We start from the raw sequence: 16,780 nt of genomic DNA, 5'->3' as shown, positions 1-16,780 counted from the left end.
GGGTGCTCCCCAAGTGGCAGTCAGCCTTCTGGAGAGAGAAACTGCCCACTGGAATCCTGGCTAGCTCTGTGTTTTCTTAATAATTAAGGTAGTAAGGGAATGTGGATGATCTGTGTCTCATTGACTCTGGAAAAACAACCGCCAGGTGTGTGGCCTGTTGATAGCAGGAAAAAAAATCACCCACAAATTAACAGCAGTGCCTTTATTTTGTGTATGTTTCTTTCAAATTCTGAATTGCTTTAAGTGAAAATTAATGGAGCCAGCAAGAGTTTCAGGAAATGAATTTTACAAAAATCTGTTTTAAATGTTGCAGTGCCTTGCTTTTACATGTTATCTGTGTGAAAAGCCCTTATGATTATAGGAAGGAGAAAAAGAATATTCAGGAGTTACATATTCACAGCTTTCTCTCTGAAGTCTCATATTCCTCCTGTTGTCCATTTTCCTTTTCTTCTCCTTTGTCTACCCCTTGCATCCTGACCCACAGTCCACCTTGATTCACTATTGTAAATTTTAGAGTTTTATTTACTCTAAAATAAAAGCATTTTATTGTACTTATGTACTAGTGGTTGCTTTGCTAAACTTAGAAATGCTTTGCTTTTTGTATATCTTTAAGCATTAAGAATTTAATTCATGGAAGGGATTTAATTGGGTGTAAGATGATGTCTGGGCTCCAGGGGAAAAGGGGAATGGCTGGTATAGCAGTGGGGATGAGGAGGCTGCTTCTGTAGTCCCCCAAACTGTATTCGAGATCATAACATAACCCTTCATTAAATGCTTGAATCTAAACATACAGCTTTAGCATTTGATATTTATGACTTTGCACATGAATTTTGGAACTCTGCTTAGCTATTTCTCAATGAAAGTTTCTTCAATTAAGCCACTTGTTTCTATTGCCTTTAAATAATAATGAGAGCTGACATTTATTGTGTGCATTTTATGTGAGACATTTTTATAAGCACCTTACGTGTCTTAATTAACCATCACAACCACCTTATGAGGAGAATACCTTTCCCCATTTGAGAGGTGAGGAAATTGAGGCACAGAGAGGTAAAGTAACTTGCCCCAGTCACCCAGCCAGATTTCAAAACCAGGCGTCTTGTCTCAGAACCTGCTTATGGGACTTCCCTGGTGGCGCAGTGGTTAAGAATCTACCTGCTAGTGAAGGGGACACGGGTTCGAACCCTGGTCCGGGAAGATCCCACAAGCAACTAAGCCCGTGTGCCACAGCTACTGAGCCTGCGTTACCACAACTACTGAAGCCCGTGTTCCTAGAGCCCGTGCTCCACAACGAAGAGTAGCCACCGCTCGACACAACTAGAGAAAGACTGTGTGCAGCAACAAAGACTCAATGCAGCCATAAATAAGTAAATTAATTAATTAAAAAAAAAGAACCTGCTTATGGTTTTGGATTATAATGTATAGTGTATCGTTATATGTTCCTCAATGTATATGCTATTTATATGTTATGAAATTAGTTTTCTCTCTTACTTGGATTTTAATGTTTTGAGCACTTATGTATACAAACACTTACTTGTATTTTGTTGTTCTTGGCACTGGACTGGACGCTGTAGAACAGAGTAGGCACTCCTAACCTTCTCTCCTCTCCTCTTTCACACAGATGAGATGAAGAGGCATCAGTGAAGACAGATTATTGGATTAGGGTTCATACTCATGGCTGTAATAGCATTTAAAGTTTCTCCTGTCATTTCAGTTTGTGCTCAGGAATTGGCACCTGCTTTTGTGAATCACAAAGACCAGCTTTTTTTTTTTTTTTAAATTTTATTGACATGTAGTTGATTTGCAATGTGGTGCCAATCTCTGCTGTACAGCAGAGTGACTCAGTTATACACATACAAACATTCTTTTTTTTAAATATTCTTTTCTATTATGATTTATCCCAGGAGATTGGATATAGTTCCCTGTGCTATACAGTAGGACCTTGTTGTTTATCCATTCTATATATAATAGTTTGCATCTGCTAACCCCAAACTCCCACTCCATCCCTCCCCTAACCCCCTCCCCGCTGGCAGCCACAAGTCTGTTCTCTATGTCTGTGAGTCTGTTTCTGTTTTATAGATAGGTTCACTTGTGTCATGTTGTAGATTCCACATATAAATGATATCATATGGTATTTGTCTTTCTCTTTCTGACTTCATTTAGCATGATAATCTTTGGTTGTATCCATGTTGCTGCAAATGGCATTATTTCATTCTTTTTTTTTTTTTTTTTTTTGCGGTACGCGGGCCTCTCACTGTCGCGGCCTCTCCCGTTGCGGAGCACAGGCTCCGGATGCGCAGGCTCAGCGGCCATGGCTCATGGGCCCAGCCGCTCCGCGACATGTGGGATCTTCCCAGACCGGGGCATGAACCCGTGTCCCCTGCATCGGCAGGTGGACTCTCAACCACTGCACCACCAGGGAAGCCCTATTTCATTGTTGTTTATGCTGAGTAAGTAGTATTCCATTGTGTATATGTACCACATCTTCTTTATCCATTCATCCGTCAGTGGACATTTAGGTTGTTTCCATGTCTTGGCTATTGTGAGTAGTGCTGCTATGAACATAGGGGTGCATGTATCTTTTTGAATTATAGTTTTCTCTGGGTATATGCCCAGGAGTGGGATTGCTGGATCATATGGTAATTCGATTTTTAGTTTTCTGAGGAACCTCCATACTATTTTCCACAATGGCTGCACCAACTTACATTCCCACCGACAGTGTAGGAGGGTTCCCTTTTCTCCACACCCTCTCTAGCACGTGTTATTTGTAGACTTTTTAATGATGGCCATTCTGAGCGGTGTCAGGTGGTACCTCACTGTAGTTTTGATTTGCATTTCTCTAATGATTAGTGATGTTGAGCATCTTTCCATGTGCCTACTGGCCATCTGTATGTCTTCTTTGGAGGAATGTCTATTAAGGCAGTGGTCCCCAACCTTTTTGGCACCAGGGACCGGTTTCATGGAAGACAGTTTTTCCACTGGGGTGGGGGGTGCAGTGGGATATGATGGTTCAGGCGGTAATGCGAGTGATGGTTAGCGGCATATGAAGCTTCGCTCACTTGCCGGCTGCTCACCACCTGCTGTGTGGCCCCGTTCCTAACAGGCCACGGACCTGTAGTTGTCCGCGGCCCGGGGGTTGGGGACCCCTGTATTAAGGTTTTCTGCCCATTTGTCTTTTTTTAAAAAAGATTTTTTTGATGTGGACCATTTTTTAAAGTCTTTATTGAATTTGCTACAATATTGCTTCTGTTTTATGTTTTGTTTTTTTGCCCACGAGGCATGTGGGAATTGTAGCTCCCTGACCAGGGATCAAACCCGTACTCCCTGCATTAGAAGGTGAAGTCTCAACCACTGGACTGCCAGGGAAGTCCCCTTCTGCCCATTTTTCGATTGCGTTGTTTGTTTTTTTGTTGTTGAGTTGTATGAGCCGTTTGTATATTTTGGAGATTAAGCCCTTGTTGGTCTCATCATTTGCGAATATTTTCTCCCATTCCGTAGGTTGTCTTTTCTTTTCTTTCTTTCTTTTTTTTTTCTTATGGTTTCCTTTGCTGTGTAAAAGCTTGTAAGTTTATTAGGTCCCATTTGTTTATTTTTGTTTTTATTTCTGTTGCCTCGGGAGACTGACCTAAGAAAGCATTGGTATGATTTATAAGACCAGCTTTTAATGTAAAGCCATTTAGAATTGGGTGATGAAACTATTTTTAAAAGTAAAATTTTATTTTCTGAGATTTTTCCTAATAAAAAATTTCACATTTATTTTAGTTGTATATGCTAAAACTTTATAAAAAGACATCAAATAACTATTTAAACTTTAATTCGTATGGATTAAAATATATGTTGAGATACCTCTTGTCATCAGGTTTTTGTTATTGCTTACCACTTTAGCTTGTAAGGCAGATTTATTTTTTGGAAATAATAAAATAACGTATCATACAGTTTTCCCATTTTAATTCATTTTATTTGGATTTTCTCCCTATTTTGGCCTTTCCTTTCTGTATTTGCCTGTGGTTAGGACTTCTCAGAGGAGTTGAGAAGCACAATAAAATATATTTTATTTTACAGGCAGTTTTGGTCTCTTTGCCATCACATGGTATAGTTAAGAGGGATTATATAATGAGATCTGTGTTAATAGATATTACAAGACGTTTCTCTATGTATTAATTTTTCTACTCTTGTCAAAATTTGGTCTCGCTTTTCGCTGCACTGGGGTGGGGACACATAATTTTTAGTAATTATAACAATAACTCGCTTTCATGGAACCGTTCCACTGTGCCCAGTTTTAGGCTGATCACTTCACGTTTATCTCATTTAACCCTTCTAACATCGCTATGAGATTAACATCATTGTACCCACTTAACAGGCCTAGTTGATTAGGCAGTTTGCCCAAGGTCACATAGTTGGTGAGTGGCAGAGCCAGGATTTGAACTCAACTAGTCTGTCTCCAAAGTCTGATGTCTTAACCATTGCACCATGGCTTCTTCCCAAACTAAAGATTGTACCCAGTGCCTGGCATGAACATACTACCCCAAGAATAAGAGTCTTGGTGTCTTGTCAGCTGAGCCAGCAAGCTCTTTTTCTTTTATGACAGACTCTCTATTATGATGTTGTGTAATGACATCCTGAAGAATTTACTTGGGGTTTTTTTTTTTTTTTTAATAACAGTACAGCCCACCAAAGCTCAGATATGGGCAGCCATAGGTTGGGCTACACTTTTACTTCTGCCTTCCCTGCCTCATTTTGTGTCTCACCTCTACCCTGTGTAGTGTCTACCTCAGCCACTGCCACTTCCAGCACTGGGGTGGTTGGAGCAGAGGGGTCTGGGGAAGCAGAACAGGGCAGTCATTGGGAAAGCTTTTGTGGGGTCACACTCATGGTTCAAACCCAGCTTTTCCAGTTCTCAGTGCTGCCCGTGTAATTGTGTCTTTCTATTAAATTTTCTGTCTCATGGTTTTCTAGCCAGCAAATGTTTGTCCCACTATATGCCAGTCACTGTTTTAGGTAGTGGGTATCCAGTAGTGAATGAAACAGGGAAGCCTCTGCCCTCATGGAGTTTATGTTCTAGCAGTGGGAAGACAGATAATAAACATACAGATAAGGTGGTGAAGAGTGCTTTGGAGAAAAAGAAAGCTGAGTAAGAGAAAGGAAGTTTTGCAGGATGGGTGAGTGGATGAGAAGTGGGAGGACTTGCTTTTTATGTAGGTGGAAGGGAAGGCCTCTCTGATAAGGTGACATCTGAGCAGAGGATATGTCATGGGAATGCCTAGAGAAAGACCATTTCAGGAAAGGACACAAGTGTAAGGGTCCTGGGGCACTGCCTGGTGTGTTGGAGAAACAGCAAGGAAAACAGTGAGGCTGGAGTGGAGTAAGACGTGGCAAGAGGGAAGACCAAGGTAGTCAGTGAAACCAGATCACCTAGGACTTATAAGCCATTTAAAGGAGTTTGCCTTTTCCTTTGAGGGAAGGGGAAATGATTGGTAAAGTTTAAGAAGAATGACAGAATATGACTTATATTTTATAAAAGGACCATTCTGTCTGCTATGTGGAAAATACATGTGGGGTAGGAGGGAGGGGAGAAAGGACAAGAACAGAGGAGACCAGAGAGGACATTATTATGGTGCAGTCATCCATAGGATTGGCTGTGGAATAGAAAAGAAAAGGAAGTCAAGGATGGTTCAGTGATTTGAGCCTGAGCAATAGGAACAGGTTGTCATTTGCTGAGATGAAGACTATGGGAGGAGTAAATTTAGAGTAGGAATGAAGAAAGGAGTTGGTTTTGGACTTGATAAATTTGTGACCCTTATTAGACATCTAAAATTGAAAGGCACCTAAAGCCACACAATTACGTTTTCAGAAACAGTGGGATATTTTAAAAACACAAACTTAATTGAATCTTGAAATAATTAGATTTGGAAGAGACTTTTGAGTTTCTCTAGTACAGTCCTTTCATTTTACAAATTAGAAATACTGAGAGGTTAAATGCCTTCCCCAGAATCAAATAGCCCTTACTACCTGTTGTGCAGTACAAAGAACCCTAGACTTGGAGTCAGGAGATACAAGTTTATACTGTAGTTTTTCTGGGTTTTTTTTTTTTTTTTGGTTGTTGCTTGTTTGTTTTTAATGCTAAACCTTGGGCAAGTCATTTATCTGCTCCAAGTCTGTTTTTCTTCTATCAGAATGGATAATAAAGACTTCCACTTTCTGTTAGGACTTGGAAAGTTGCAAAAATTAGACATTGCTGTTTCTACCCTAACAGTGGGAAAAGATAGAGAAGCTAGAAGATCACAGTTCTTTAAAAACCCTCTAGAGAGCTGAGGACACAAAGAAATCTAAATGAATTAAAATCCAGGATGTAATGTGCCCTTCCCAGAAAAAAGGAGACACATAGGTAACTTTCATCCGTGGTGGGGACAGCAGGAGGAAGAAGACTCTGCTATAGACAGCTTGGAGAAATCAGCCAAACTTTTACTGCATGGGGGCTGGAGTGACATTTGGAACCCTGAGGAACCCCAGCTGCAGAGCTAGGCTGCACCTACCTCTCTTTCCCATGGGCCTTCACTGAGTACATGGATGTAGACCTGTGCTGGAGGCTGGGGCCAAGGGAAGAGAGCTGAGAACATCCTTGTGGTGGGCGGAGCCTTCTGAAGGCTTGGGGCAGGGCAGGAGAGTAGCAGAAACCTCTCTGAGGCGCTAGGGGCTTTCGCCAAATGTAAGGCAGGGCCACAATGGATGGGGCCCAGGGGAGAGCTAAGAAATGTCCCTCTATGGCTATCCAGGTTTTCAATCAGGACAAGGCAAAAGGCTTTCAGACGGTGGAGTTAGAGTAACAGGGCAGAGAGAGAGCTCCTTAAGGAATGGACAGTAGAGGGTGCCTCTGCAGAGCAAAGTACTCCCCAGCTGGTAGCCAGAATGTAAAACAGAGAGTGCTCACTAGCAGCCTGGTTGTACAGCTCAAAGAGATCTAGTGCTCAGATCCCAACTTCTCTTTAGGTGAGCTTCTGATGTCACCCTAAAAAAATTTTAAACCATTCTTGAACTGAATCTGACTAATGCTACAACAAATCTGAAACCCAGGTCAACTAGAGATTAAAAGGATTCAATACCCACCCCCGCGCCCCCACCCCCCAGAAACCTAATTGAAGGAGGAACTGCCCTTTATGGAGGTAAATTGCTTTAAAAAAATTCAGGTGTAATTGACATATAACATACTAGTTTAAGCTGTACAACAGAATGATTTGATATTTGTATATATTGTACAGTGATCACCACAATAAGTCTAGTTAACATCTGTCACCATACATAGAGAATTTTTTTTCTTGTGAGGAGAATTTTTAAGATTTACTCTTCTAGCACTTTCAAATATGCCATACAGTATTAATCACTATAGTTACCATGCTGTATATTACATCCCTATGACTTATTCATGTTATAACTGGAAGTTTGTACCTTTTGACCCCCTTCATCCATTTTGCCCACCCTCCCATTCCCCACCTCTGGAACCATAAATCTGTATATATATGAGCTCATTTTTTTTTATGATTACACATATAAGATCATTTGTCTTTCAAAGTGTTTGTCTTTCATTGTGTGACTTATTTCACTTAGCATAATGCCCTCAAAGTCCATCCATGTTGTTGCAAGTGTGAAAATTTTCCTTCTTTTTTATGGTTGAATAATATTCCATTGTATATATCTACCATATTTTCTTTATCCATTCATTTATCGATAGACATTTCAGTTGTTTCCATATCTTGGCTATTGTACATAATGCTTCAGTGAACATAGGAGTGCCTATATCTTTTGAAACAATGTTTTTGTTTTCTTCAGAAAAATACCCTGAAGTGGAATTCCTGGATCGTATGGTAGTTCTGTTTTTTAATTTGTTGAGGAACCTCCATACTGTTTTCCACAGTGGCTGCATCAATTTACATTCCTACCAACAGTGCATAAGGGTTCCCTTTTTTCCACATTCTCACTAATACTTGTTATTTGTTGTCTTTTTGGTAATAGCCATTCTGACAGGTGTGAGGTGGTATCTCATTGTGGTTTTGATTTGTATTTCCCTGATGATTAGTGATGTTGAGCACCTAGTCATGTACTTGTTGGCCATCTGTATGTCTTTGGAAAGATATCTACTTAGATCCTTTCTCCATCTTTTAATTGGATTTCTTGTTGGATATTAACTTCTTATCAAATATATGATTTGTAAAATCATTCAGTAGGTTATATTTTCATTTTGTTGATGGTTTGCTTTGCTGAGCAGAAGCTTTTTAGTTTGATGTAGTCCAACTTGTTTATTTTTGCTTTTGTTGCCTTTTCTTTTGGTGTCAAGTCCAAAAAATCATCTCCATAACTTATGTCAAGGAGCTTACAGCCTGTTATTTTCTAGGAGTGTTATGTTTTCAGATCTTACATTGAAAGCCTGTCAACCATTCTAAGTTAATTTTTGTGTATGGTATAAGACAGGGATCCAGTTTCATTCTCTTGCATGTGGCTGTCCAGTTTTCCCAGCACCATTTATTGAAGAGACTGTCTTTTCTCCATTGTATATTCTTTCTTCCTTTGTCATAAGTTAATTAACTATAAGTGTGTGGGTTTACTTCTGGGCTGTCTATTCTGTTCCATTGATCTGTGTATCTGTTTTTCTACTAGTACCATACTTTTTGATTACTCTAGCTTTGTAGTATACTCTGAAGTCAGGGAGCATGATTCCTCCAGCTCTGTTCTTCTTTCCCAAGATGGTTTTATTTATTCGAGGTCTTTTGTGTTTCCATACAAATTTTGAGATTATTTGTTCTAGTTCTATGAAAAGTGCCCTGGGTATATTTTGATAGGGATTGCATTGAATCTATAGATTGCCTTGGGTAGTATGGTCACTTTAACAATATTAATTTTTCCCATACAAGAATACAAGGTATATCTTTTCATCTGTTTGTGTCATCTTCAGTTTCTTCACCTTATAGTTTTATAGTCTTAATGTCTTACAGTTTTCTGAATACAGGTCTTTTACCTCCTTATGTAGGTTTATTTGTAATTATTTTATTCTTTTTAATGAGATGGTAAATGAGATTGTTTCCTTATCTTTTTATTTTTCTTATAAGATTTAATTTTATTTATTTTTGGCTGTGTTGGGTCTTCATTGCTGCACGTGCACTTTCTCTAGTTGTGGCGAGTGGGGGCTACTCCTTGTTGCAGTGCGTGGGTTTCTTGTTGCAGTGGCTTCTCTTGTTGCGGAGCACAGGCTCTAGGTATGCGGATTTCAGTAGTTGCAGCATGCAGGCTCAGTAGTTGTGGTGCATGGGCTTAGTTGCTCTGTGGCATGTGGGATCTTCCTGGACCAGGGATTGAACCCATGTCCCGTGCACTGACGGGTGGATTCCTATCCACTGCGCCACCAGGGAAGTCCCTGTTTCCGTATCTTACAGTTTGTTGTCAATGCATAGAAATGCAACAGATTTCTGTATATCAGTTTTGTATCCTGCAACTTTACCAGATTCATTAATAAGCTGTAGTAGTTTCTGGTGGCATCTTTAGGATTTTCTACACTTAGTATCATGCAAACAGTGACAGTTTTACTTCTTCCTTTCCAAATTTGGATTTATTTCTTTTTCTTGTCTGATTGCTGTGGCTAGGACTTCCAGTACTCTGTTGAATAAAAGTGGTGAGAGTGGGCATGTAATTAACCCACCTAAATGCTTTCAGCTTCTCACCATTGAGTATGATGTTAGCTGTGGGTTTGTCATATATGGCCTTTAGTATGTTGATGTATGTTTCCTCTAGACCCACTTTCTAGAGAGTTTTTATCATAAATCAGTGTCGAATATTGTCAAAAGCTTTTTCTGCATCTGTTGAAATAATCATATGGTTTTTATTCTTCAGTCTGTTAACGTGGTGTATCACATTGATTTTGAAGATATTGAAAAATTCTTGCATCCCTGGGATAAATCCCACTTGATTATGGCATATGATTCTTTTAATGTATTGTGGGGATCAGTTTGCTAATATTGTGTTGAGGATTTTTGCATCTTGTTCATCAGTGATATTGGCCTGTGATTTTCTTTTTTTGTGATATCCTTGGTTTTGGTATCAGGGTGATGCTGGCCTCACAGAATGAATTTGGAAGTGTTCCTTCCTCTGCAGTTTCTTTTTTTGGGGAGGGAGAATAGTTTGAGAAGGATAGGTGTTAACTCTTATGTAAATGTTTAGTAGAATTCACCTGTGAAGCCATCTGGTCCTGGTCTTTTCTTTGTTGGGAGTTTTTAAATTACTGACTCAATTCCATTACTGGTAATTGGTCTGTTCATATTTTCTATTTCTTCCTGGTTCAATCTTGGGAGATTGTACATTTCTAAGAATTTGTCCATTTCTTCTAAGCTGTCCATTTTATTGGCATACAGTTGTTTGATCACTGTTGTCTATGATCCTTTGTATTTCTGTGGTGTCACTTGTAACTTCTTTTTCATCTCTGATTTCATTGGGTTTTCTTGATAAATTTGGCTAAAGGTTTATCGATTTTGTTTATCTTTGCAAAGAACCAACTTTTAGTTTCATTGATCTTTTCTATTTTTTTAGTCTCTATTTCATTTATTTCTGCTCTGATCTTTATGATTTCTTTCCTTCTACTAACTTTGGGTTTTGTTTGTTCTTTCTCTAGTTCCTTTAGATGTAAGTTTAGGTTGTTTGAGATTTTTCTTGTTTCCTGAGGTAAACTTGTATTGCTGTAAACTCCTCTTAGAACTGTTTTTGCTGCATCCCATTGGTTTTGGATCATCGTGTTTTCATTTTCATTTGTCTCTAGGTATTTTTGATTTCCTCTTTGATTTCTCTAGTGATCCATTGGTGGTTTAGTAGCATATTGTTTAGCCTCCATGTGTTTGTGTTTTTTGCATTTTTTTCCTTGTAGTTGATTTCTAGTCTCATAGCGTTGTGGTTGGAAAAGATACTTGATATTATTTCAGTTTTCTTAAATTTACTGAGGCTTGTTTTGAAGCCTAACATGTGATCTATCCTGGAGAATGTTCCATGTGCACTTGAAAAGAATGTGTATTCTGCTGCTTCTGGATGGAATGCTTTTTATGTATCAGTTAAGTCCATCTCGTCTAATGTGTCACTTCAGGCCAGTGTTTCCTTATTGATTTTCTATCTAGATGATCTGTTCATTGATGTAAGTGAGGTGTTAAATTCCTCTACTATTATGTTACTGTTGATTTCTCCTTTTATGTCCGTTAATATTTGCCTTATATATTGAGGTGCTCCTGTGTTGGGTGCATATATATTTACAATTGTTCTGTCTTCTTCTTGGATTGATCCCTTGATCTTTGTAACAGTCTTTATTTTAAAGTATGTTTTATCTGATAAAAGTATTGCTATTCTGGCTTTTTTTTGATTTCCATTTGCATGGAATACCTTTTCCATCCCCTCACTTTCAGTCTTTTGTGTCTTTAGATCTGAAGTGAGTCTCTTGTAGGCAGCATATATATGGGTCTTGTTTTTGTATCCATTGAGCCACGCTGTGTCTTTTGATTGGAACATATAGTCTGTTTACAGTTAAGGTAATTATTGATATGTATGTTCTTGTTGCCGTTTTGTTGGTTGTTTGGGGTTTGTTTTGTCTTTTTCTTCTTCTTTTGTTCTTCTCTTGTGATTTGTCTATTTTTAGTGTTATATTTGAATTCCTTTTTTTGTGTGTATATCTATTTTTGATTTTTGTTTTGTGGTTACCATGAGATTTTTATATAGCAATCTATATATATGTGATTAAGTTGCTGATCTCTTACTTTCAAATACGTTTTAATAACCCTGTCTTTGTACTCTTCTCCCCTCACGATTACTGTTTTTATATTATATCTTTTGTCTAATTGTTTCATGTATCCCTTAACTGCTTAAGTGATTTTGATAGTTATTTTACTACCTTCGTCTTTTAACCTTCCTACTCACTTTATGCGTGGATGATTCCCTACCTTTACTGTGTGTTGGCCTTTACTGATGAGCTTTTTCATTTCATAATTTTCATGTTTCTCATTGTGGCCTTTTCTTTTTTCACCAGGAGAAGTTCCTTTAATATTTATTGTAAAGCTGATTTGATGATGCTGAACTCTTTTAGCTTTTGCTTGTTTGTAAAGTTTTTGATCTTTCTATCAAATCTGAACGAGAGGCTTGCTGGGTAGAGTATTTCTTGGTTGTAGGTTGCAAGTTCTTCCCTTTCATCATTTAAAATATATCATGCCACTCCCTTCTGGCCTGCAGGGTTTCTGCTGAAAAATCAGCTGATAGGCTTATGGGAGTTCCCTTGGATGTTATTTGTTGCTTTTCCCTTGCTGCTTTTAAGATTCTCTCTTTAATTTTTTTGTCATTTTAATTACAGTGTGTCTTGGTGTGTTACTCTTTGGGTTAATCTTGTATGGACCTCTCTGCCCTTCCTGGACTTGGATGACCGTTTCCTTTTCCAGGTTAGGGAAGTTTTCACCTGTTAATTCTTCAAATATGTTCTCAGCTCCTATTTATCTCTCTTCTCCTTCTGGGACCCCTATAATGTGAATATTTGTGCACTTGATATTGTCCCAAAGGGCTCTTAAACTGTCCTCATTTCTGTTTGTTCTTTTTCCTTTTTTCTGTTTAGTGGCAGTGATTTCTACTACTCCATCTCTCAGCTTGCTGATCCATTTTTCTGTATCATTTAGTCTACTGTAGATTCCTTCTAGTATATTTTTTATTTCAGTTATTGTGTTCTTCATCTTTCTCTTGTTTTTTATGTTTTCTCTTTGTTAAAAACTTTTAACTTCTTACTCTGTGCATCCATTCTTGTCCTGAGTTCTTTGATCATCTTTATGATCATTACCCTGGACTCTTTCTTGGGTAGATTGCGTGTCTCCACTTCACTAAGTTCTTATTCTAGGGTTTTATCTTGTTCCTTCATTTAGAACATGTTCTTCTGTCACCTCATTTTGCCTAAGTTGCTGGGGTTTTTTTTTTTTTTTTTTGCGGTACACAGACCTCTCACTGTTGTGGCCTCTCCCGTTGAGGAGCACAGGCTCCGGACACGCAGGCTCAGCGGCCATGGTTCACGGGCCCAGCTGCTTTGTGGCATGTGGGATCTTCCCGGACCGGGGCACGAACCCATGTCCCCTGCATCGGCAGGCGGACTCTCAACCACTGTGCCATCAGGGAAGCCCCGCTGTTTGTATTTTTATGTATCTGGTGGGTTAATTATGTTTCCTGACCTTGGAGAAGTATTCTTCTGTAGGAGATGTGCTATGTACCCTAGCAGTGCAGTCCCCTATCATGGCCAAACTGTATGTTCTAGCAGTGCCCCCTATGAGGGCTGCATGCCTTCTGTTGTGGCAGGCTGACTATGTGGACAGTCTGGTAGCCTTGGTTGGCCCCTACTCCGGTTGGTTGCCAGGCCATGCTTTGGCCGTGTTTTGGGAGGCTGTTGGCTACTGGTTGGTGGAGCCTAGTCACGAGGCAGCTGACTGCTGTACCCCAGGGGGCCCTGGGGCTAGTCCTGGCTCACTGGTGGGTGGAATCAGGGTCCAGAAAACTTTGGGGCTGTTGCCCACCTACTGATGGGTGAAGCCAGGTCTTGGGATTAATGCCGGACTACTAGCAGTCACAGTTGGGTCCTGGAGTCTGGCTGTAGTGCCCAGGGATCACAGAGCTGGTGTCAGATAACTGGTGTGTGGGGGTGGGGGGTGGGGGCGTTTCCTGACACAGTTGAGTATGGGGTCCAGGGTGTTGGGAAGCTTGTTTTGGCCTGCTAGTGGGAAGGATTGGGGCCCAGCTGGTCCCAGGGTAGGGTCTGGCCTGCTGTGGGCAGGCTGGGTCTGCAGGCTGTGGGATTGTGCCTTTCTTACGTATGGTGCCTGCCCCCTGGTGGGTGAGACTCATCCAATGGCTAGAGCAGCCTTCTGGGAGGGCAGGGCTGGTGCCTGCACATTGGTGGGTGGAGCTGGGTCCTAGCCCTCTGGTGGGCAGGGCCATGTTCAGAGGCAGGTGTGGGCTCAGGAAGTTTTAGGCAGCCTGTCTGCTGATAGGTGGGGTTGTGTCCCCATCCAATTAGTTGCTTTGCCTGAGGCATCCCAGCACTGGTGCCTACAGGCCGTTGGATGGGCCAGGTCTTGGTGCTAATGAGCTAGAGGGAGGGTTCCACAGTGGTGCCTGGCAGCACCATTGTCCACGCAGTAGAAGGAGCTCCCAAGATTGGCTGCTGCCAGTGTCTGTGTCCCTAGGGTGAGCCACAGCTCCCCCCCACCTTCCTCCAAGGATACTCTCCTAGACCAGTAGGTAGGTCTGGCCCAGGCTCCTATCAAATTACTGCTTTTGCCCTGGGTTCTAGAACATGTCAGATTTTGTGTGCACCTTTTAAGAGCCAGGTCTCTGTTTCCCCCAGTCCTTTGAGCCTCCCAAAGTTAAGCCCTGCTGACCTTCAAAGCCAAATGCTCTGGGGGCTTGTCTTCTTGGTGCTTGACTCCTGGGCTGCAGAGCCCGATGTGGGGCTTAGAACTCTCACTCCTGTGGGAGAACCTCTGCAATATAATGATTCTCCAGTTTGTGGGTTGCCCACCCCGTGGTATGGGACATGATTATATTGAGAGTCTGCCTCTCCTACCCATCTTGTTGTGGTTCCTCCTTTAATTGTAGAAGATCTTTTTCTGGTAGATTCTGGTCTTTTTCATTGATGGTTGTTCTGCAAATAGTTGTGATTTTGGTATGCTCGTGAGAGGAGGTGAGCTCAGTGTCTTTCTACTCTGCTATCTTGGCCAGTCTCTCCCTTTCTCTGTCAATATTTTCTTTTCAGAGAAACATCTCTTAGTTTCATTGATCCTTGTAAATTAATTATTTTTTTATGCACAGTATTTGGTGTGAAATAACAAATTATGAGACATGGAGAGAAACAAAGAAATGTGACCCATGGTCAGGAGAAGAGCTAAGAGAAACAGTCAGTGATGGTCCAGATGTTGAACAGTTGGAATGGATGAACAGTTAGAAAATTTTAGCAGGAAGATGGAAGACTATAAAAAGACTGAACTGGGAATGCTAGAAGTGAAAGTATGACTCAGACATTAAATATTCATTTGATGGGCCTAATAGCAGACTGGACATAGCTGGCAAACCCCAAGCAGAATAAGTACAAAGCTGAGGAACATTTCTAACTTAACGCTATTAAATCTTCCAATTCATGAACATGGGATGTGTTTCAGTTTATTCAAGCCTTCTTTAATTTCTCACAACAGTGTTTAGTGTAAGTTTTCAATATATAATGTCAGGCACTTCTTTAGTTAAATGTATTCCTAAGTTGTTTTTTGTTTCAGTTTTTTTTTGGCTGTGTTGGGTCTTTGTTGCTGCACGCAGGCTTTCACTAGTTGTGGTGTGCAATCTTCTCATTGCAGTGGCTTCTCTTGTTGTGAGGCACAGGCTCTAGGTGCGCGAGCTTTGGTAGTTGTGGCACACGGGCTCAGTAGTTTCTGCATGCGGGCCCTAGAGCACACAGGCTTCAGTAGTTGTAATGCATGGGCTCAGTAGTTGCGGTGTGCGGGCTCTAGGGTGCGCGGGCTTCAGTAATTGTGGCGCGTGGGGCCAGTAGTTGCGACTCTTGGACTCTAGAGCACAGGTTCAGTAGATGTGGCTAACGGGCTTAGTTGCTCCACAGCATGTGGGATCTCTCAAGACCAGGGATCGAACTCATTGTCCCCTGTATTGGCAGGTGGATTCTTAAGCACTGCGCCACCAGGGAAGCCCCTTTTTTTTTTTGATTGAGGAACATTTTAATAATATCCCCTTTTTTTTTTCTGTAGGTTTTCTCAAATAATGATGAAGGCCTTATTAACAAAAAGTTACCCAAAGAACTTCTTTTGAGGTAAGTGTAGATAAACTTTAAAGATTTCAGATATGATTCAGTCATCAAGTTCCAAGACAATCTTCTTTCTCACTATGAGTCCATAGCTTAGAAAAACAGACAGAATTAGCCTAACTGACTTTTTGTTTTTGTTTTATAGAATGCTGTTCAGCTTGTTGTTAAATTTTACTTGGTCTAATCCAGAATGTACTAAGTATGTACGTAGCATTGGTCTGGATTCTTTTTGTAATGTGGTAAGTATTGTAATAATCCTCAGTAGGTGCCACTGTTTGGGTATTAGTAGGTTATCTCAATGTAGTCAGTAACACGAGGAGAGATTATTAAGGTTGTGAGCTCCTGAAGTCATAGACATTTAGATGTTTTTCTGATCAATAATTACACTATATGTTCTTACTGAGCACTTAAAATGCTATCAGCCCAAATATTGATGTTTTTGTTCACTTTATGAGAATTATGTGCTAAGTGACACTACCATAGAACAGGCTTTTTGTGCTTTATTTTTTAGCATTACTGAATATACAGTTAATGGTATTTTGCTTGTCGTTTTGGGAAGTAAAGCTATCAGCCAACATTTGTTGAACCTGAGGCACTGCAGTTTCCTTTAGTACTCTGCAAGCATCAAGCAAATCTTATTTAATTTTGGATGTTATATTTTAATTGTTAACAAACAATTAATACACGTACACATGGTAATCTTTGAGTGGCATTTCCCAAACTCTTCATATCACTGATATTTCACAAAACAAAACAAAAAAGCAGGTTTTGTGATCAAGTAAGTATGGGAAAAACTGGGTTAACAAAACCAGTTTCTTTACCACGTAACCTCTCAGAGCCCTAATAGGCTAATATGCATGGTGATGCTCCCAGATGAATGGTTGTGGCATTTCAGATTTACTGACCATGGAACGCTTTTAATATTCCTTGGAAAAT

General features: G+C 40.3%; 1 protein-coding gene across 3 annotated transcripts in view; it reads left to right on the top strand.

Moving 5' to 3' along the window:
• Positions 1-16,780, top strand: part of FBXL2 (F-box and leucine rich repeat protein 2) — an 86,118-nt gene that overhangs the window by 1,074 nt on the left and 68,264 nt on the right. For all 3 annotated transcript variants that reach the window (XR_009566018.2, XR_009566019.1, XM_030830073.2), the window contains exon 2: positions 15,789-15,850. Coding sequence is in view for 1 of the 3 variants with exons in the window: in XM_030830073.2 (XP_030685933.1) it covers positions 15,789-15,850 (62 nt within the window). In the remaining 2 variants the exon portion in view is untranslated. The remainder of the gene's footprint in view (positions 1-15,788; positions 15,851-16,780) is intronic.

Source organism: Globicephala melas, chromosome 11, assembly GCF_963455315.2.
Source record: "Globicephala melas chromosome 11, mGloMel1.2, whole genome shotgun sequence".
Classification (NCBI taxonomy): Eukaryota; Metazoa; Chordata; class Mammalia; order Artiodactyla; family Delphinidae; genus Globicephala; species Globicephala melas.
This window is presented reverse-complemented; position numbering and strand designations above follow the sequence as displayed.